General features: G+C 35.9%; 3 protein-coding genes across 3 annotated transcripts in view; 2 read left to right on the top strand and 1 right to left on the bottom strand.

The window, feature by feature from the left end:
• LOC128985312 (NF-kappa-B inhibitor cactus-like) overlaps window positions 1-3130 on the bottom strand; it is a 36639-nt gene extending 33509 nt beyond the window's left edge. Inside the window, exon 1 of the mRNA XM_054404704.1 lies at window positions 3076-3130. Within this exon, the coding sequence (XP_054260679.1) occupies window positions 3076-3130 (55 nt within the window). The remainder of the gene's footprint in view (window positions 1-3075) is intronic.
• Window positions 3131-6671: 3541 nt separating this feature from the next.
• LOC128985311 (venom allergen 5 2-like) lies at window positions 6672-7739 on the top strand. Its single transcript, XM_054404703.1, has one exon. It carries the CDS (start codon window positions 6672-6674, stop codon window positions 7737-7739), a length of 1068 nt encoding a protein of 355 aa, XP_054260678.1.
• A 12335-nt stretch (window positions 7740-20074) lies between these two features.
• Window positions 20075-21678, top strand: part of LOC128987695 (excitatory amino acid transporter-like) — a 29252-nt gene continuing 27648 nt past the window's right edge. Inside the window, exon 1 of the mRNA XM_054408683.1 lies at window positions 20075-20174. The gene's annotated coding sequence lies outside the window, so the exon portion shown is untranslated. The remainder of the gene's footprint in view (window positions 20175-21678) is intronic.

Raw genomic sequence — 21678 nt, 5'->3', positions numbered from 1 at the left:
TAGAATTATTGAATATAGGCCTATGTATAGAAGATCAGTTGATAACTTTGCAAACAATTTGAGCATTTTTAAAGAGCTACAAATTGAGTCTATTCACAAAGAAGTTTGAGCTATTTTGCGCGAAAACCACGTCTCCAACCTCATTCGCGCTATAAGATCGCGCCATAGATATTAGAGGATAATCAGTACTGTACACACATAAACATTACATCTTATGTCCCAAAAATTGAACCATCTATTAGAACTATGATTTCCTAATTTTCACCAATAAATTACTCAGTTTACTCGCAATATATAATTTGAGCTGAAGTAAATATGCAGAACCTTCCATTCTCGAGGTATGTGACCTCGAAATAAGGAACATTAGTGCATTTTCTAGCTATTAAGTTTAAACCGCTGCTATTATTTTCAAGGAGTCTACAAAATGATTCTCAAACCACTGTCCCAATGCAGATCATCAACACAATAATATATTTTATATTTTAAACTACAGACTAAGAACATAGCAGTATATCATTTTCGATAGGGGATTGGAGAAGATATCCCACCTGTTGGACTGGACCAACTACATAGGCCTACATTTTCGTATTTTTTTTTTAAGAACATAGTTGAATGAGCTACTCCGAAAGTATTATGAGCAAAAATATAATTCCTCCCTTAGATTTTGTTACCACATTATTTTATGTGATTTAAAAGTCGCTACAGCTATATCAACAGTGTTTGAGTAGTAGACCTTCAAGTTCTGTAGATTCGGTATACATTCGACATAAATCAGTAATTTGCACCAGCTCAGTAGCCTATGTCTGAGACTGTGCAAAGTATATTTTACTCTAAGTACATAGACATTCCATCCCCTCATTTGTAGCCAGATTTGTTCATCCAAATCGTTGTAGTTGATGTGACCTACAGATTGTGCTGATCTAAATAACTAAATTCTGTCGAATACACCATCTTTTTAGCAAGTCAAACTTAGGTAATGACTTATGATGAGTTATAGCAACTGTTATGGCCCATCAACATGGCCAGCAAACAAAAATAAGGTATACAATATAATTTTAGACACTAACGCATTCTGTAACTGGCTCACACAACTACGTTCTTTCTTAATAAAAAAAATAGCTACAGCTGGTAGCTACAGCTGATAGATGGGAAGTCTGATAGCTTTAATATGAAAATGGAATGTCTAGTTTTATCCATAGTCACACCTAACCTAACTCCATAACCACTGGCCAAATAGAACAATAAAAAATATTGCAAACTACAGTACACTAAAAACCATTACTTCTGGACCCAACAAAAGCTAATCCTACCTGGACGCAGGAGGGACGGCATATTGCGACTGACTGACGGAATTCCCGTTTCACGGCCACGGCCTCCAACAACCACAACCAGGTCCAGGGGAAATCCAGGAGTCATTACCCGAGCGGCGGTCAACCGATGGGAACCGACCATCTCGTGCGGATTACAGGCCGATAGCACTTCTGCCGCTGTTTGGAAAAAATCTGCAAAACGCTAAACTCGCAGGCGAAGACGCTGCAGTTGTTTACAACTGTGGGGTGTGTCTAATCTGAACTTACGTCACTCGCCCAAAATACATCCCTAATCCGTCCTCAACTGTTATCGGCTTTAGTGGCTTTAAGCACTGATTCAAATACAGAGTTTAAAATTAGTCTGGTGACGAAATATATATTTATGGTTGTAAACTAGGCTGGAAATGTTTATAGTAAACTCTGCACGATTCCATACATGAAAAGTTAACATTAACCTTTTGAATGAAGAATTGTTCATTTTTATCATAGTAATTTGGTTTAACAGTTTGATCGTAAACTTGCACAAGGTCTTTTCCAAACATAAATTATGGTTTAAAATTCACCTGGTCAATGACGAAATGTTAATGTATTGATAGTCAACTAAGAGTTGAACAGTTTGATAACTGGTTTTGCAATTATAGAATTTAAGGGACAGGACTCTATATCAAATCTTGTACAGAAATAACCAAAACCACAGATTAAAGCAGTAGACGTATGTCTACCCCTTTAATCTATTCTAAAACTTGAATGCAAACAGTGTTCACTTATTGTGATGTCCCATCAAAATATGATAGAAATTTATCAGAGAACACTGGAAGAAAATACTCTAAAAGACGATTTAGGTACTATTAAGCTCTGATTAGTGGTTTTTGGAAAATTGAGAAAGTTATACTTTTTTAGTTTCTGCAGGTAGAAGAAGGTATTTAACATATTAAATGTGTAAACTCTCGTCCAATTTACATAAAGAAATTATTGTTCAATTCAGGACTATTGTCACACTACGGTCACAATAAACTCAAAGTTCGATGAGTGTGATTAATTTGGGGACGTATCCTTCAATGAAAATATCCAGAAAATTACAAAAAATGTATACAAATGGTTTCTAGAACTTGGGACAAGTTGGCATGTATAATTGCGTAGACAAACAAATTAAGTGACATCAAACTTAATACCGGTAATCATTAACAAGTCACAATTGTAAAATATAATTTGTAACACTATTTCAAAGAATGTGACAAAATCTTCACCCTTCTAGAACACAATGGAATATTAACTGCATTAGCTCTGGGAGTTCCTAAGTAGAGGAAGTCCAATTTAGGCAAAAGCTAATAACTTATCATATGTCAATTTTCGACAGAGTTCGGTCGTTATGGGTGACCTAATCTAATGCGCAGCCTCTTTCGGAAGAGAAGACGAAGAAGTAGTGTTTATGACACGAGAACTTACAGTTCAGCGACCGCAGCTGATCTTAACACAGCATCTCGCGCCACTCCGGTCCAATTAGACCCATTCCGGACCAATTAACATGATACGTGCCACCATTCAGGCATTGTTTACTGTTCTTGTTGCCAACGAGTCTATCGTACTATTGAAAGAGTTTTGTGGCAGCGGCACATAACTTATCTAAATCCAATATTATTTCTTGTACTTGATGACGTCCAGAACAATCTTAACTGATAACAAATTGAAGTACTCGTTTGTGTATATTTTAAAAACTATTTATTTAGTGATTATTCGTTTCTTTCCTCTACAACTAGTGACTTACCTGTCAAGTCAGCGTCGTTTGAAGTAGGAAAGGAAAGTGAGTAATGAGGTCCCATTATCAGTACACAAGCGACTTATCAGAGCCTTCTGGAGTGATAAGAAAACGGACTTTCAGAAGGTAATACAGTCATACGCAACAAACTAACAAACTGTAATTTCCTTGAGTTGTTAACCCATATTCGTTATTGCAATTCGTCTTGACTAAGATTCCTTCCCCTTCTGGAGTGATGAGAAAACGGACTTTCAGAAGGTAATACAGTCATACGCAACAAACTAACAAACTGTAATTTCCTTGAGTTGTTAACCCATATTCGTTATTGCAATTCGTCTTGACTAAGATTCCTTCCCCTACAATAGTTACAATATAAAACAACAAATTAGGACTGTAGTCCTAATTACAATAATACAACGATCCATTAAAATAATTAATTTATTATTGGCAACAAAAAGTATGATCGCACAAGCCATTTCATAAAATGACTCAATCCATATTGAATGTACAGTTTTATGGTGGAATGGATTGTAATTTATTTCTAAAACCTTCAAATAGCAATCTCAGCTCACGATTGTTTACGTCACTTCCAGTGTTTGTTCATGGGATTTGTTCAAGGTCGGAATAACATATCCGATCCATAATAAGTTATCCGACCCAGGTACAAAGTTTTAACGGTACAGAAGTTAACAGTATGTAACAGAGCGTATGTAACAGTATGTAACAGTATGCAACAGTATGTAACAGAACGAACCTTTCTAGGAAGTAGTGGACTTTATTCGATCGTTTTTACACTGGGATAGATCTATGTAATTATTGGAAGTTTAAACGGAACAGACAAAATGGTATTGGCAAATGATTTTTTTTTATAGTCTTGTGGTATGGCTGTCGTAAAAACTCGTACAACCGACCATTCTTCAACATATCTTTACGTAAAGCTGGTGCCCCCCCTGCCATAGCTGTTTGTGGTCAAAAGTATATGGAACTACGGGAGATGATAAGTGACGTCATAGACTGCAGGGGCGTCGCACGAAAAAAATATTGGGGCGGGAGATACTTAGAATTTCTCAGCTATTTTACGCAGATTGCATAAGTAATTTATTTAGTCAAATTAACCAAATACAATCAGCGTTAGCCATGTCAAAGTATATTCCCAACTATATTACTCTAATTTTTCAACTGTAGTACTCAGATTTTCCAACTAATTAATATTAAGTTTTAACAGTAAAAAGGATATTTTACCTTTAAATCCTCTTTATAGCTGTCATACACAAATAACAAGAAATGAAGGTTTCTCAAATTATTGGTTTGACTGTCAATCTTCATTAATGATTGTGTCTCAACAAATGATCACACTGTGTAGGTCTACTGATCAAATATACATTAAGTTTTCATCCTGTTAAAATCAATTAATAATAAAAACTCAGTGGATACGGTTCTCCACACGCAGCTCAGAAATATATTTCCCTTAAAAGCCTTGAATTCCTGTGTACTGTAGTACACTGTAGTTACAACGAAGTGTAGAGTACAACGTATCTGTAGATACGTTAATTTACGTACCATTTTACTCAAAAATGAAATTTCTAATTTGAAATTAACTTTTAAGTTGACAGTTTAACAACAATTTCAAACTTCCCAAAATACAATATACACAAAGCATTTTCGTTCTTGATAAATTACTCCAGCGGCTGTATTAACGAAGCTTAGCCAGTCAGCTGTGATTATGACCGAGGCATTATTTACAGCTGATTTTAATCTTTGGACAAGGTCATTGTTTCACCTCGTCGATCTCCATTGCAATGATAACTTACGGGTCTTTGGTTCAGGACTCATGTTATATCGTTTACTACAAATCTCAGGCAAAAATAGGAGAGAATGAGAGAACGACACCTATTGTAAATTTCTGGCAAACGATTAAGAAATTTCGGTGAATTAAATACTGTATAAGTTTTGTCCAATGAGCATTTTCTCCCCCCCCCATCGACAGATAATAGTATTAAATTGCTTAATGCTCATCTTAGAGGTTTCGTATGATTTGTATTTTCTAATAATCATCCATGCTGAGAAATTATAGTTCTTTTGAATGTGTAAACTTCTAAAGAAGCACTGACGGAAACTACTCAATAAAAATAAATACAAAAAGTAAGTTAGCACCTTATCTACTAACTCATTTTAGGTATATGTATTTGTCTCGGTGTGATTTCAGAGTAGCACAAACATGCTATATTTTGTAAACAAACTTATCACAGAACGAGGAGATGGATCCGTCTGAATTTAATATGTTTGTAGCACGCTTGAAGAGTTTGTGAGAACATTGATATTGCGTGTTTAATGATTAGGTTTGAAAACTAATCATTGAGAGATCATTCATTGACCCTTTTCACTTAAATGGGCTTAAGTTAATCCATGGTTGAATGCTTTGCTCTAGATTGATTGAATTCATTGGGAGAAAAACACCACAAATTTATCGTAGGCTAATGGCTGGACGAACTGGACAACTTTTCTAACTCGAAGTGGCAGACTTAGAAATTGTCTTATCAGCTTCCTAACGTTGAAAAATGCAAGTTTTCTTTCAAAAGAGTCAAAAAAATTTTCAATACCAGCCTCTTTTATCCGTTTCATGTCCAAAGCGTGCTTGAGAATTAGTGAGGGAAGGGAATGATATCCATTCCGTGCCCTTCATGTTATGGTTTTCATAAAAAAATTTTCTTAAGTTTTGAAATGAAATTTTACAGCTAATCCATCGTTAAAAGCTTCATTATATTGGACGCTTATGTTTGTGGCGTTAAAAGCGTCTTGCACACAAAATACAAGTCAAATCTTAATGTACACGTGCATAACCATTATAGTAGCTAAAAACGATTTACTGAATAATGATAGTGTAATTTAAGCATTATTCCGTCGTGCCAAACATTCTGGTTGCCGAATGGTGCACAGTTAGTGTAGTTTTTGTTATTTATATTGTGTGTGAAAACAGTGATCATTCAAAGTAGATATAAAATGTAGCGTCTATGAGTTTTTGAGCATAACTAATATACGTTATGTTACCTGTTAAGATAAAAATTATGTATAAACACATATTAGGAGCTACTTACTCACGAATGACCTAGTAGTCCAAAATATTTGATCATCCAGGCCTACTCCTAAAATAAACTCTTAAAAAAGTACAAAAACTTAATCGAATTTACAATAAATACTCCTAGTTCAAAAATAAAGGCAATGTTCTAGATTCAAAGCACGTGGAAACTCGAGTAAAGTTGCGACTGGCATTTGTTTACCAAATTGATAAAATTGATAAAGACTCTAGTCTAAGTTTGCGTGTTGAACCTGACTGACGCGGAACTGAGTGTGTACGTGTCTTCCGTCGTGTACATTTGTACAAGTCGTGAAAATGTTGACGGTAAAGCTAAATAGCTTGAGGATCAGATGAAATGAGACGATGTGTTTGACTAGTGAATGTGTACGTGTGGATAAAACTATAATAATGTTGTTAACATCGATTAAAACTAAAGGTGATAAAGTAATAGACCGGTAATTTCTACTTTTAGAAAACTTTGGTGTGGTCAGAAGACAAAGGTGATCAAAATGAGTCGTGTTCAGTGACAATGTTTTCAACAAGATTCATCTTGGTGATGACCCTCTTCAGGCTCATCACTCCTAACCAAGCCTTGATCACCCTGGACTACTGCCTCCTGAGTTGTGGCGACGTCAACCACACCATGTGCGACTACCTCCCAGGGGGCGGCCCGGAGTGTGGGGAGTTCCAGGGGGGGTTGTCAGAGGAAGAGGAGAAACTCATCGTGGATCTGCACAACCGTCATCGGCAAAAGATAGCTTCTGGAGACCACGACCAGCCTCATGCCGCAGATATGCTGGAAGTGATTTGGGACCGAGAGGCAGCCATCATCGCACAAAGATGGGCCGACCAGTGTGACGTACTGGGCCACGACAAGTGTAGACGAACACTCCACGCGAAACATGTAGGACAGAACACTGCGTGGATGAAGGGCGTGGACTATCCGGGCAGACGTCGCAACAGAGCTGACGTCATCGAGTACTTCATCACCGGGTGGTTCAACGAGGTGGAGAACTACCCAGGGGACGTTGACGGGTTCAATCCTACAGATCAAGAACTTCCGAAGTTTGCCCACTACACCCAGCTGGTATGGGGGTCCACGGCGGAGTTGGGGTGTGGGTTTGTACAATGGGTGACTGATATAGAGTACGAGTACAAACTTGTGTGTAATTACGTCCCCGGGGGCAATCTGAGGGGGTTGCGGGTTTACAGAAGGGGGGAACCATGCTCTGGATGTCCTTTGTTCACCAAGTGTAGCGAAACGTATCCTGGCTTGTGTGCGGCTCACGATTGGAGTAGAATTGGGGACGTTAAGACAGTAGATACTGAGGAAAAGCAAAAAGACATAATTGATCAAAGAGAAGAATGTGAGAAAGAAGATAAAGACGAAGAAGAAGAAATTGAAGAAGAAGAGGCCATTGAAAGCCCCATAGAAGACACCATACACCCCATGGGTAGTGACGTTAGTGTTAGTGAGGAGGAAACTATAGAAAATTACTCCAAAGGCCATGGCCATGCTCTAAGGTCATTTTTAATCGTGACAATTTTTACCGTAATTTTAAACTGTTATTTATTTAAAATGGTGACTGTTAATTAAGGGAAACTCTGATTTAAGGTAATGTTGTCCTAATATATTTCACTCATATATATAGTAGTGAGACTAGTTAATATTGTAGAACCGTGTTTAGATTTTTTAGTAAAAAGAATTGGAACAATCTTCCAGTTGCGTTTTTTACTTGTTAACCATTAATCATTTCTCAAATCAAATTCATCTGGTGCAGAAGGTTGATTCAAAGCTACAGTACATTGATTTACTTATGTTGGGTTGACAATTTTGTTAATCAATTCGCTATCTAGGTGATTTGCCAAGCGTCCTAGACATAATTTAGACTTTAAGAACGTACGCTAAGATTTAACATTTCGCTTTAAATTTTGCTTTGGTACATCGATTACATCAATATTACATGAATTAATAATTGTCATCAGAGCACTCTGACGGCGATTCAAGTAAAATCCAGTATCTAAATTTTCATACTGAAACCGGACTATCTTTAACGTGGGAATCGGGGAAACATGGAAAATTTCATTCAAATTGAAGTTAAATCCCACTCAGAATGTGTGTGTACTCTTGTCTTGGAACACTATCTTCTTAATTAAGATTTCGATACTTTGTTAATTGATGTGACATTAGTCATTATCATTATCATTTTGAGATGGGGACGCCACCTATGTGCGTATTTCAACCAAAAAAGTGGAGGATGAGTGTAGAATGGAGAGATGCCTTCTGTAGCTTTGTTACTGACTAAGACCAGCAGTTCCATTAAGTCAGGACCATTTACTGAGCCCAATGATCAAGAACAGCTGGGTCCGTCAAATAAATACATTTGACATAAAATGGTGTAGTTGATGGTGTGCTCTACTTTCGATTTGTATTGTTAAAAGTGCTCGTATATGAAATCGTGCAATGATTAACATCAACTATGCCGGTTACACTTCATTCAACTACTATACCTTCATTGGGGACGATGTCGAAGTTGGACAACGTTAAACGTGGACTACGTTAAAAGCAGACACCGCCTCCATCAGACAACGATAAAAGAAGACAACGACGAACATGGACACATTCAAATGTGTCCAAGCTTAACGTTGCCCGCAAACGACGAACCTGGACACATTTATAAGTTGTCCACGGGTGGCGTTGCACGACACGACGAATCTGGACACATTCAAATGTGTCCAAGTTTAACGTTGCATGCAAACGACGAATCTGGACAAGTTTTCAAGTTGTCCAGGGTTGTCGTTTGCGTGCGACGTTACCCTTGGACACATTCAAATTTGTCCAAGTTTAACGTTGCATGCAAACGACGAACCTGGACAAGTTTTTAAGTTGTCCAGGGGTGGCGTTGCACGACACGACGAAACTGGACACATTCAAAAGTGTCCAAGGGTAACGTTGCACGCAAACGACGAACCTGGACACTTTTAGTTTTTGAATAGACTGTACACCAGGCTCATCAAATTCTCAGTCTCGCTCGGTTGGTAAACTCTGAATGAGCTTCCTAAAACAGAAATGCCGTGAATACGCCTTATTGTTACAAGGCTTCTTTCTAACACACTGTTACTAATACACTGTGTTGTAGTGACTCATAGTCCACGAAACACATTGTACATTATAAATTCGGAAATTTAATTGCATGTTTATTTGGTCGTTGTAAATGTTTGCTGGATATTAATAAAAAATTAAAACATATGGGACCTGGATACACCGTGTCCCAAACGGACGGTTCAAATCTACAGCTTTTGTTCAATATACGTGTTGCTAAATGTCGTAGAAAAGTTAATTAAGTCTCATTTTAAAACTGCCATATTTAAGTGATTTTTAGTGCCCTTCAATAGTAATTAGCTGTCCATTGTTTTTGGCACATTTGAATCTTCAAAACGTACATTTGCAATATGGAGCTGCGGCTGAAATCAAAATTTGTTAATGGTTTATAGAAACGAAATATGTGGAGTGTTTTTGTCTGGGGGTTTGTCCTTGGTTTTTCAATGATTGAACGTATCAGTCGTCAACCTCTAACATGGATAAACTAACAAAATGAAGCAAACAGATGCCTTAGATTTTAACGTTTTCGTGGCGAAACAACTGCAATAGAGCAGTCAAATTGTTATGGATTATTTAATTACGGTATGTGTAAATGGATCCTGCTCGACTAAACCTGTTTCACAATGTGCAGTCTATCGTATCCTACGATCACATATCGTACCTACATAGGTTGAAATAATAAAACTGATTCGTTTGAGGATTATTTGAACAAAGCAGCAAAATAGCGGTGATACACAATGACAAAATATCAGGCGTGTATTTGAGATCGTTAGTGAATCCACTACGGGCAATACTTTGCAAAACCGTTACGGAACTATAACTACACCCGCCACAACGAACCTGCAGACTAAAAGCTACTATACTTTAGTCTGACTGAGTTGTCAATAAAATATCTCCTTAAAAATGAAATATTTATTCCCTATTACTATAACATTAGTTTAACGAGTTTTTGTGTATGCTGCTACAGGGAAGGCTGTAAGGTGTTTTTATAGTTCAATGTTGACAGTATAGTATAAATAAATACATTTTCCAAATTTGATCATATTTTGTTTATAAACAAGCAAACAACAGTTCACTTATTCTCCATAAGAGTACTCTCCTAGGGCTCAACCCTGCCTGCCTTAAAAGTGTCTACGTTATTCTTATGAATACACTTAATATTGGAATTTTCAAATGTATAACGTAATTTATTTCATTATATCGTATAAATTTATACGAAAAGTAATTTGAAAATGATCAGGCTGCTGATCTATCGAAATTTTATTTATTTATTCGTTGGTTCTTTTAATCCAGTATATCTATGGAACATATTCTCTCTCGTTGCGAATCACGGATATAGCACGGATGTAGGGGGTGGTGAAGGAAGTAATAAAGGTGAGCAGTGTTGAGTGTGGGAATTGATTAATGTATCTGCAATGCTAAAATGTTATGGGAAGAGACTGTAGACTGTAGGTTAAAATGGTTACGAAGCACGAATCGATACATATTTTCGATATATGCAATCGTTTACGATAGAAATTTACAACTGAGTTGACAACAGCTGATTTTTACTCCATAGAGGCCTAAAAATGATTCTTACTCCCTAAAGAGTAAAAATGCTACTTAAGACCTGCAACGCATGCATTAAAAACGACTGTTTTATGTAGTATGACAAAAACAATATATTATGAACCCTTGATGATTCCACCCAATTTTGTGGATGCTTCTGCAAACGCCACCTAGTAGTTTAAACCTGCCATTGCCAAGTGGCCACCTCAGCATACAAAAGTGTCAGTCATGAAATGGCTAACAAAATACTAAAAGCTTTTTGGTTATTAGAATTTGTAAGAAAATTGTAGTGGAAAATATAAACTTAGTTCCAGATCATAACAGATGTTGCATTTGAGACTAAATCTTTAAGATGCTGTCTGACTTCTTGCCAATTAATCATACATTTAAATAGCTCATAATGTATTTGGAAGAATTAATAATTATTTACCACTAGGCCTTCTATTGTAGCGAGAGAAGTGTCTTGCTTGCATTTAAACACAAAAATGAACAACTTAAATAAGTAAAATTAATTATGAGATATCAGAGATTCCAAATATAAACTTTCAATCCTAGCCAAAAAACAGTAACTAACTGAGAGAGTTTTGATAACCAGAAAAAAGACCTTGAATCAGTGTTGTATATGGCTGGGACACTTAATGATCGTCGCCAATAGCTTACAAACAAGGTTTCCACTCATTGACGGCACTTCAATGGCGATTGTGTAAAGTGTAAAGTAAAAAAATCAAAACTTTAGTGGGTGATTGTTAACAGAGGTTTACGGATGATGCTAAACTTGCTTTTCCAATGTGTCCCTTTCTGTTTCTTCTCACCGTGTAATGCAATTGCTGGACCATACAGGAAATAGGCCCATTCATAGCCCATCTCTTGGATACGTACGCCTACCTATTTATTCATCAAAAAACCTTTTCGACGACGATCCTTGATACCAGTACTTTTTCCATAGAATACATGGCCTACCGACTTTATGAAATAAAATTACAAATGTCCAAAAAACCCAACATTGTGTGATTTTTGTCACATTCAACTGACTACTACCCTATAGATCCCCGTACGTAGAACGGGCACACAGCTAATTTGAACTTAGGCAGCAACAAAACGCTGTGATACAAAATGAGAACTGTCAAGGTAGGATTGTTTATAGTTAGGTTTGAGATTTTAATTTAATGATTAATTTGTGATATTGTGCGAATGTTTGATAATTTATTTTTTTCGACTGTTAAGGTGTAATAGTAGAACATTATGACAATAGTAGATGTGTTACACTATATCATACCGTAAATTTATTAACAAAATTTTATCAAACTGTGTCCTCCCCCATTGCAAACGCAAAGCAGGATAACTGCAATAAGCATTTTATACTTATGCCAACCCCATACGGAGGACGGATGCTCCGCTAGTTTAATATAATTTGATATAATATAATATAATTCCCAACACTCTTTACTTCCTAACATTTGTACTATTTGAAATATTTTTGATGATAGTATCGTGTTGGCAGGATCGCGTTGGTAGGATCGATCGTCATGTTGTAATGATCAGAATGTTGCAATGCCTTGGGGTATATAATTTGCCAGATAAGTAAACCTAAGTAGTTTTCGCGGATTTGTTTGATAAGGAAATGCCTAATTCGCATAAAGTATCATATCAAGCAAAACTTTAGAATGCGTTCTCAAATACTGCCTGATATTTGTAGAAAATGAAGACGAGCAATACTGTAAACGCCCGAAACACATGAACAACTCCTTCAGGCAATGTTTAGGGATATTTTAATATCTTGCTTGAAAACAATGCTTTTCATGACATAAAATAAATAAATAGCCTATATCAAAATAAAACATATGTTAAATGTAGGCAAACGGAGGCTCAATAAGCTCCATCTTTAAATTCAATCGTTCTCTTATCGTAGTTGTTTCGTTGTACCTACGCCTAAATATAATAGACTATTTCCGCAGCAATAGCTTTACATTAATGTAGATGTTATGGCCTCCAATCCGACCGTGAATACGGATGAATTTCTCTCGTTTGTATTTGAACAAAAACACAATATGCCTTATTGTTAATTCAGGAACAAACCATGAATTGTTACTGGGAAAAGTGAACGAAATGCCTGTTGTAAAATGTAGTCGTAGACATCTGGTGCAAAGTATTTGGCCTATTGTTTGATATAAGCAAACCCATAAACTGTCAGTACTGGGAAAGGTAAAGGAAGTATGATACTACATCCATAATACAAGGGTGTCCCGTTAATCCCTACGCACGTTACTACGAATGGGCTTAATTTGCAATTCTTAGATTTTTCTTTCACAACAGGCCATTCCAGAAATTTGAACAGTAACATGATGTTGTTTTGAAATTACTTTTAGAACAATTCATTTAGTTACCAATTTTACATATTAGTTACTACAGATTTCTGAAACATACTAGTACTTCATCTATGCTAGTAGTCTCATCTAAAGGTACCAGTAAAATCGGTTAATATCTAACTCATGTCACAGACTCGCGGGTAAAAATAACTCGTTAAGGGTCAAAGAATCCGAATCAGAGTGCATTATTTGTCAGTCAGTCTTAACAATGTAATATATTTTAATGATTCTGGTCAATAAACAATAACCTGATAATCTATATTAAGTGAACCGATAATATTAGGATTAAATTATTATTTTGTACACAGGATTCATGTAAACCAGAGGTTTACTAGTTCGATTCTAATAACTGAGCGGAGCGAAGCAAAGCTCTTTCGGATCAGCTTCAATGTAAAACGTTGTAACACTATCACACTCAATAACGGCTAAACATATTTTTGCCAAACTTACCAAGCTTTTTCGACAAATGTTTGGAAAGATTTGAACGAAACAATCTCAATTTCTAATAATGCCTATATAATGTAAAAGTAACTCAAATTTTTTAAATTCTAACATTGACCTTGTGGGTAGCCATGATGGTTACAAAATGACGTAAAAGTAAATAAAACTATTAATCATACCATACCTTTACAATCGAGCCAATATACTAAATAAACATAGTAGAGAGGATAGACTATCGTCTGATGATCACAGATCAAATAATACTGACAAATCGATATAAATAAAATTATAGTTTTCTCTGAATTATATATTTTTTTGGTTACTTTTACGTGTTATACATTAAACTAGCCGAAACAAGTCTTATCTCAATTTCTGTCTGTCTGTCACGGCCCAGAAGGCATTTTACGCGGCCATCTCCGGAAAAACGAGAGTACATAAAATCAAGATTCAAATCATTTTAATGTATTCACGGGGTTAGCGTGAGTGTCTTTAGCCAATAAAATATAGCCTCACTACTTTAAATCATTTTTATGTATTCACGGGGTTAGCGTGAGTGTCTTTAGCCAATAAAATATAGCCTCACTACTTTAAATCATTTTTATGTATTCACGGGGTTGGCGTGAGTGTCTTTAGCCAATAAAACATAGCCTCACTACTTTAAATCATTTTTATATATTCACGGGGTTGGCGGGAGTGTCTTTAGCCATTACAATATGGCCTCACTACTTTGTAAATATAGCTGTCACTGATATGTTTACATTATGTTGTTTACAAATACCGCAACAATTTCAATCACGTTTTGAAATAAAAGCCAAACAAAGTGACATTAAAAAAAATTGTCCTTACATAGCGGATTTAATTAATCGCAAGTGCAATAATGTGTAACCGCAAATGAAATTAAATAGCTTGGCATCATCCAGGTCAGGAACCGGAGATTCTTTGTGTATCAAATTGTTCCTGATTTTTGATAACCGGGGAAAACCTTGAATCAGTGCTGTTTAGGGCTGGGAAACTTACATTTTTTTTAAATCATCGTCGTCACTAGCTTACACAAATTAGGTTTCCACTCATTGACGGCGCTTACTGATTTTATATGTACTTTGCTATGGTTAAATTGTAGCAAATTCCTTAACTAATTAAATTCTGAATTTTCGTGTGTGTGTCTGTTTGTGACGCATTAATGTCTTTATTACTCAGTGTTTCACGAAAAAGTCAAGAGCACTTTTGTTAATGGAAATGTCAAATTGGATAAAGTGTTCAATGGTGAGGACTACACTATCGCCGTGCGTAGAACGGGTACTTAGCTAGTTTTAAATAAACATGATTTACACGTAAGGCAAGGTATATGTTTTATAAGTTAACTAGAGTTCCAGATTAATAGTTTAGTTTACCTTAAACATGATTGTTTTATTTTCGTTAGACATATTTTTAATGAGATTCAGTAAGAAAACTAACCTCTTAACACTTGTATAAATATGCTCCAGACTCAAAAGCATAAAGTAAAGACCATGACTTTTTTTGCAAGTCCTTAAAATCAGCATTAGAAAATACATTATACAGCAGAAAATCACATCTTAGAGTCTTCGGAGTGTTTATTTGCAGTTTTATGTATACAAAAATACTTATTTTCTGACAGTAGATTTATTATCAGTGGAATTCATTAGTTTTGAATGAACGTAACCTTTTTTGGCCTAACACAAAACTGTATGATGCGTCTAATTTGTAGAGGAAATCCGATGTTAAATATAGGCCAATAAACTAAAAAATATGTGATTAACCGTTACAACATCAACTCTTAGGCCTATAATATGGTGCAGCTTTAAAAATGATAATACTGTAATGATACCATTTTTAAATGCAGAATCTTTATGTTGGTAATTTTTAATGTGTCAATAATACGAGTTTATTTAGGCCTACAATGGTTTTCAATTACTTGAGATGAACGGAATACGAATGACTCGTTTTTGTGCAGTCACACAAAATGTGTGAAAATGTGCAAATAGCACCGATACTTTTTAAATAAACCTGAACTACTATTTATTTTTTATTAAGTCACGTTTGAAGATAGAAATCTACGTTTCATATTAGTTATGTATAGACAACATATACAATATTTACATGCTAATAATAAGAAAGTCTGGTCTTTATACACACATTCCAATCAAAAATAATTTTATGTGAAATTAAGAGGCTTGAAAACCAAACAGATATTTTGAAATAGTCGCCTGAAACTATATTACGATTGGCAACGTTAGACGTATATGTAATCTTATTAATACTGTCATGATTATTTCATTCATATTTAATCCATAATATCCGGAAAATTAAAAATAATACTAAGCTATGAAAACAGAAAAAGTATAGTTCAACTGATCTGAAAGATTGGTGACAAACATGGACAACGCAAAACAAAAGCCTGAGGGATGCATTTTCTTTATCCTAAAGGCGGTTCCAGACATGCGCCAGTCACCAAGCACGAAATATTATCGTTCAGCGATTTAGTTGTCTTGCTATTCACCGATTAAAAAGTAGACTTATACTACACACATGTGTTGTTTTCCGAGCAAGTGTTAGTTTTTCCGTCCGTAGGGAACAGAAAATATTCGTTTACTTTTATGTATGCAAAAATACCGACTATGTGCAACACTACGTCACAGTGGTGGATAGTTGTACGAAAATGTAACCGTAAAATCTGAAAACAGCCAGCTTTATTACCTAAAACATATGGGATATTGCAGTGAATCTATCCACTAGTGTGACGTCATGAACCTTCAGCATGGCGTGTTTTTTCTAGTGGGGCCTTGGTCGAAATCCCAAACAATGGACTTTGACAGGTAGAATGTACAGTCAGGTCCCAAAACAAGAGACTTAAGACAAATGTCCAGATTCGTCGTTGCACGACACGACGAAACTGGACACATTCAAATGTGTCCAAGCTTAACGTTGCACGCAAACGACGAACCTGGACACATTTATAAGTTGTCTAGGGGTGGCGTTGCACGACACGACGAATCTGGACACATTCAATGTGTCCAAGTTTAACGTTGCATGCAAACGACGAACCTGGACAAGTTTTTAAGTTGTCCAGGGTTGTCGTTTGCGTGCAACGTTACCCTTGGACACATTCAAATGTGTCCAAGCTTAACGTTGCACGCAAACGACGAACCTGGACACATTTATAAGTTGTCCAGGGGTGGCGCTGCACGACACGACGAATCTGGACACATTCAAATGTGTCCAAGGGTAACGTTGCACGCAAACGACAACCCTGGAAACTTAATCTGTCCAACTTTAACGTTGTCCGCGTGTGTCGTTGTCCAAGTTCGGCGCGGTCCCCCTTCATTGTTATGTTAACATTGGCTACAGCTTGACACAGAAATGTCTACATCAATATTCAATGCTACAACTCATAAAGTACCAATCATAAATACACGGAAGGAAGGTCCATATGATTTGTAGACCGCAGTGACGACCATGACGCAATGGAAACCCCGAAATTTCACTTCCAGCTGACTCCTAGACCATTGTTGGTAAGTCAATGTCTCAGAGGAAAGTAGGGAACGCCCAACCATACAACATGCGCTGTGGAGCTTTCTTTTGGAATTTCACTTGATGCACTCTCTGCTATCTGTTCTGCGGGAATTTCCAAAACATCGTCCGTTAGCGGGGAAATACCCATATTGAGATAGTGATACATTTACGTGCTATGTTTTATCATTGACTCGTGCAATGATATCTCTGTATTTGGTTTGGCCTTTTGTCTGCAAAGATGTATTATTTCACAGCTAGTGTTAAACGCGTTCAGCAAATGTATCTGCGGGGAATAATCCATAATCGGATTATCGGATTCATTGTGTTAAGACCTGGTGGAAAACCATTCAAACATACTGGTCCCTAAAATATAAAAAAACCTTGAATGTCCTTAACTAATATCTACGATTTTGATAACTAATAGACAAAGCCATACCTACATTTAATTTGAAAGCCCGATTCACCAGATGACGTAGGTAAAGAATATTTTTAAATCTTCAAAATATTATTTAATGTTTTAATTATTTCGTATTTTACATGTCTGCACGCTATTTGGGTATTGAGATGCTATTACAGTACTGTAGTAACATATTATGTAATCCTCATGGAGAATAAATAAATTCCTATCGCTTGTGCTATGTCTCTCTGAAATGTTGATATTTTTACAATTTACTGTTTTTCTAATAGCAGCAACCGTTAGAACTCATTGGGCAAATATGAATTCATACTGACCGTTGGTCCAAGTGTAAATTTTCTTTTTATGTAAATCAGTTAAAATAAACAGTCGATGGACCTAATGTATTTTCGTTCAGTCCGAAGGTTTGCTGCGACGAGAGTTAAACTATTTTTACTGAATAAGATGACAAAGATATGGTATTAAATATTAAATCTGGTGACGCTTAAATTATTCTAATAGAAAGTTGATTTTAAAATTGTTCAAGAAAATGTTATATATTATTAAAAAACCTTTTGCAAAACGAATAACAGTTAGTCTGACCATACTACTGGACCGAATTACACGCGGCATGTGCGAAAAGAAAGGTTATCGGTCTTATATGTGCAGCTTTTATTTGTATTTTGAAAATATTTATGTTAATTGGGTCAAAAATGGAAATTAACTTTTACTATGGAGATTTAACATGGGGCATGGGGCTAATTCTATATATTAATAGACAAGCATGTTTATTGAAAACCTTTTTTTCAGCTCCAGCCCATGGCCGGGAAAATATACGCATACTATTAGAAAGATATTTGCCTGTAGATGTGCAAAATCCCTTTGTAAATTAAAATAGACTAAAAAAAAAACACAAAAAAATAATTTGACCAAATAACAACAAAATATGAACAGAAAATCAAAACAAATTAAAGAAATTACATTCACATGTTTTATTTACAGCGTGGGGTGAAAATAGAGAAGTTTGCACAATAAATTTTTGGTAGAATTTTCAACCACGAGGCGAGCTCTAGTACAAATAAAAATATTTGAAATTCATAAATACACTCTGAGAAAGTGTTCCTGCAATGATAAGGCAGGCTTCATCCAAACCATATCTGACCGAATAATTGCCCACAGACGTTTGAAGGCAGTTAGATACAGCGTTACAGCATAGTTCAAGTTAATTACTGCAATACAGTAATCCTTTTAACAAAGATCGCGTCACTCATCCTACACAACTCCATTCATACTTGGCTTAATACCTAAATTCGTATGGTCGCAACTTCAGAATAAAGTATTGAAGTATTAAGTACGGTATTAAATATGGTTTGATGTAAAATTCATCGTTGACAAGCTGCGTAAGCATAAAATAAACACCAATTGGTGTTTACAAATGTCGACTATTTTTTTTCTCTTAATTCAGGAGACATTTTTCGATTTGTGGTATACCGTATTACCAAAAGCGAAAAAAAGTCTACAAATATAATTATAATCTTTTACAAATAGAATTTTACTCAAATAACAAGAAACAGATAGTTTACAATAAACACCCATGATATAAAACGAGTAGAATGAAACACCTGAAAATTATCATCTTTCAAAATTTTCTTGTGTGGTCCTCTTGCCTTCTCCTCACCTACCCCAATGTTCTCATCTCCGGTGGTATCTCCGGTGGTCTGCTCCTATCATCATCTCCTCCCCTAAGACCCCAATACCCCCCCCCCCCCCCAAACTCATGATTATATGTTACATACATATAATTCCTCTACCCGCAACCCGACCCAACCAAAACCAAACCTCCCTTTCCGAAAACCACAATCCAACCGTAAAACTATCCTCAATAAAACAAATAACAATCAACCCAACCACAACCGGCAGCGGTGGCAGAATAGCGCTTCGTTTTATTTACACGTCTCTGCTACTGCTGCTATCCTTTCCCTGGCTGAAGAGGACTATGTCCTAAAACAGCCTCAGTCCAGTAGGGTTTTAGCTCTCTGGATTGGAACATAACGAAGAACGAACGAATCTCAACTCCGGTGGTATTTTCTTGTCTGTTCCTCTCGCCACCTCCTCGCCTTTGTGACGGGTAGTCACCAAAAATTATTTTCTAAATTTTGGGATTATATTTCAAAAGTAAAAGACCTGGTAAATGGATTTCACAATGCATATACCAGTGTCAGAACATTGGCATTTAGTAGACAGAATTCTTGATGACACGTAGCTTGCTCAATCGACCGACCCACAAAAACCGTAGACTTAGCAATTGTACTTTGGAGAGACTGAGGTTGGAGTTGACCGAAAGGAAGACACTTGGCCCCAGTCTATTCACGGGGACACTTCGCCGGTCACCGGGTTTTTGGTAAGGCGATTACTTTATTAATATTTCAACTTTAAAAAGACCCCAATATCACAAGTACCCCAATGTTCTCAAGCCTGCTGCTACTTCCTTGGCTCGCTACCCCTTTATTTCACCGTCAATTGATGTCGTCAGCGATTCAATGTGCTGCGCGGGTTGCCTCTGCTACTTTCGCTGATCATCTTTGCCAATTCTAATCCTGTACACGTGGAGGCCTAGAGCGCATTCTGCCGGACGTCGCCGACACTACCGTAAGTAGAATTATTCACTTTGGTAATTAAAATTGCTTGGGAAAAATTTAAACGTATAACAATGACAATTTCGTTAGACATAAGGTATGAGATATCAGAAATCTTTGTTTAAGAACACAATTTTACCATTGTTGTGAAAAAAACATTTTGATTGTATTTAATCCCCCAACTACCTCAAGGTCACTGCTTTGTTTCCCAAAATTAAATGTAAATTTGAGCTACTAAACATTTTACTCTATATAGCTTGGGAAACGCAACATTAAGTAAAAACACATAAAAAATATATGATTTTATTAATTTCTAAAGGGAACTTCGGATAAGGAAAATAAAAATACATTAAACAGTATACTTACCGGGCTATTCTTAAAATTATGGTCATAGAGAAATAATAATATAATATATTTTGGTGAGCAGTTGTACGTTTCATCAAATGCCTACAATGACCTTTTTTGTCTACCTCAATGCGCTGCCGCAGAATTTAATTTGTGCAGTTCGTTTTTATTTCATCATCATTGGATTGTTACATGTGAAAAAAATGGTTGGAAAACATTTTAAATTATTTTTGGACTTAAATACATTGTTCCTTTTATTATTTATGTGTCAAAGTGTTTATTTTAAGCTGAATATTTTGAGCAAGAACGCAGTTTTAGAATTGGGTGAGACTTTTTTATTTGAGTTATTTGTGTAACTTTTTTACCGGCTATAATCAGCTATTCCTTTAGCTATAGTCGGGGCCAGGTTAACGCTGGGCAGACCCGCAGGCCATAAAACCGATAAGACCCTATTCAGCCCGGTCCTCGCCACCGAACCCTATTATGCCGCTTCGCTGGGCGCGTGACTCACTGCATCGGCAGTACAGTACGCCAACGTGAAAATCTTTATTTTTTTTTAACTACGTGAAAAATAATGTGATATTCTTGTTCGTCTTAAAATTCTGACAAAATTGATATAAAACTGAAATAAATCGGCTTATTTAATAGTTAATAAATTAATGATAAGTTATGTCATGTAATAACACAGACATTGTATGTTATAAATTATGATATAGTATATGATATAGTATTGGTAAGTTATTCAAAACTTGTCTGATAGAACATAGTTCATAATTATACATGATTAAACTATCTGTTTTACTACTAATCATCAATAATAATTATCCACTTCAATTTGTTTGCAAGTATTTTCAAATTATATGAAAATTACGAACATAATACTATCAGATCTTTAAGAGTGACTCACAGTTGTTTGTCTCTTAACACGCAAAATTGACGTGCGTCTCCCTCATTCGATAGGTTTTAAACGATTTACTCATGTCATTTCCCACCAACCTTTGTTTCAGTAGGCCTACCCCCTTTTTTCAAGTAAAGTGGACTCTTAAATAAATTGTTTTGTTATTTTTTTTACAATAATCAAAATTTATTTCCTTGATTTCGAGCAACGGGTTTACTATTAATTAATTGTAAATTAATTAAAATAATTATTATTATAGGATCTAAGCATTTAT

Source organism: Macrosteles quadrilineatus, unplaced genomic scaffold, assembly GCF_028750875.1.
Source record: "Macrosteles quadrilineatus isolate MER2022 unplaced genomic scaffold, UCM_ALF_1.0 Scaffold_2__2_contigs__length_208266976, whole genome shotgun sequence".
In the NCBI taxonomy this organism is placed as follows: Eukaryota; Metazoa; Arthropoda; class Insecta; order Hemiptera; family Cicadellidae; genus Macrosteles; species Macrosteles quadrilineatus.
This window is presented reverse-complemented; position numbering and strand designations above follow the sequence as displayed.

Bases quoted from the DNA above. Each gene is read 5' to 3' on its own strand.
- LOC128985311 (XM_054404703.1), top strand. From the start codon at position 6,672: ATGTTTTCAACAAGATTCATCTTGGTGATGACCCTCTTCAGGCTCATC.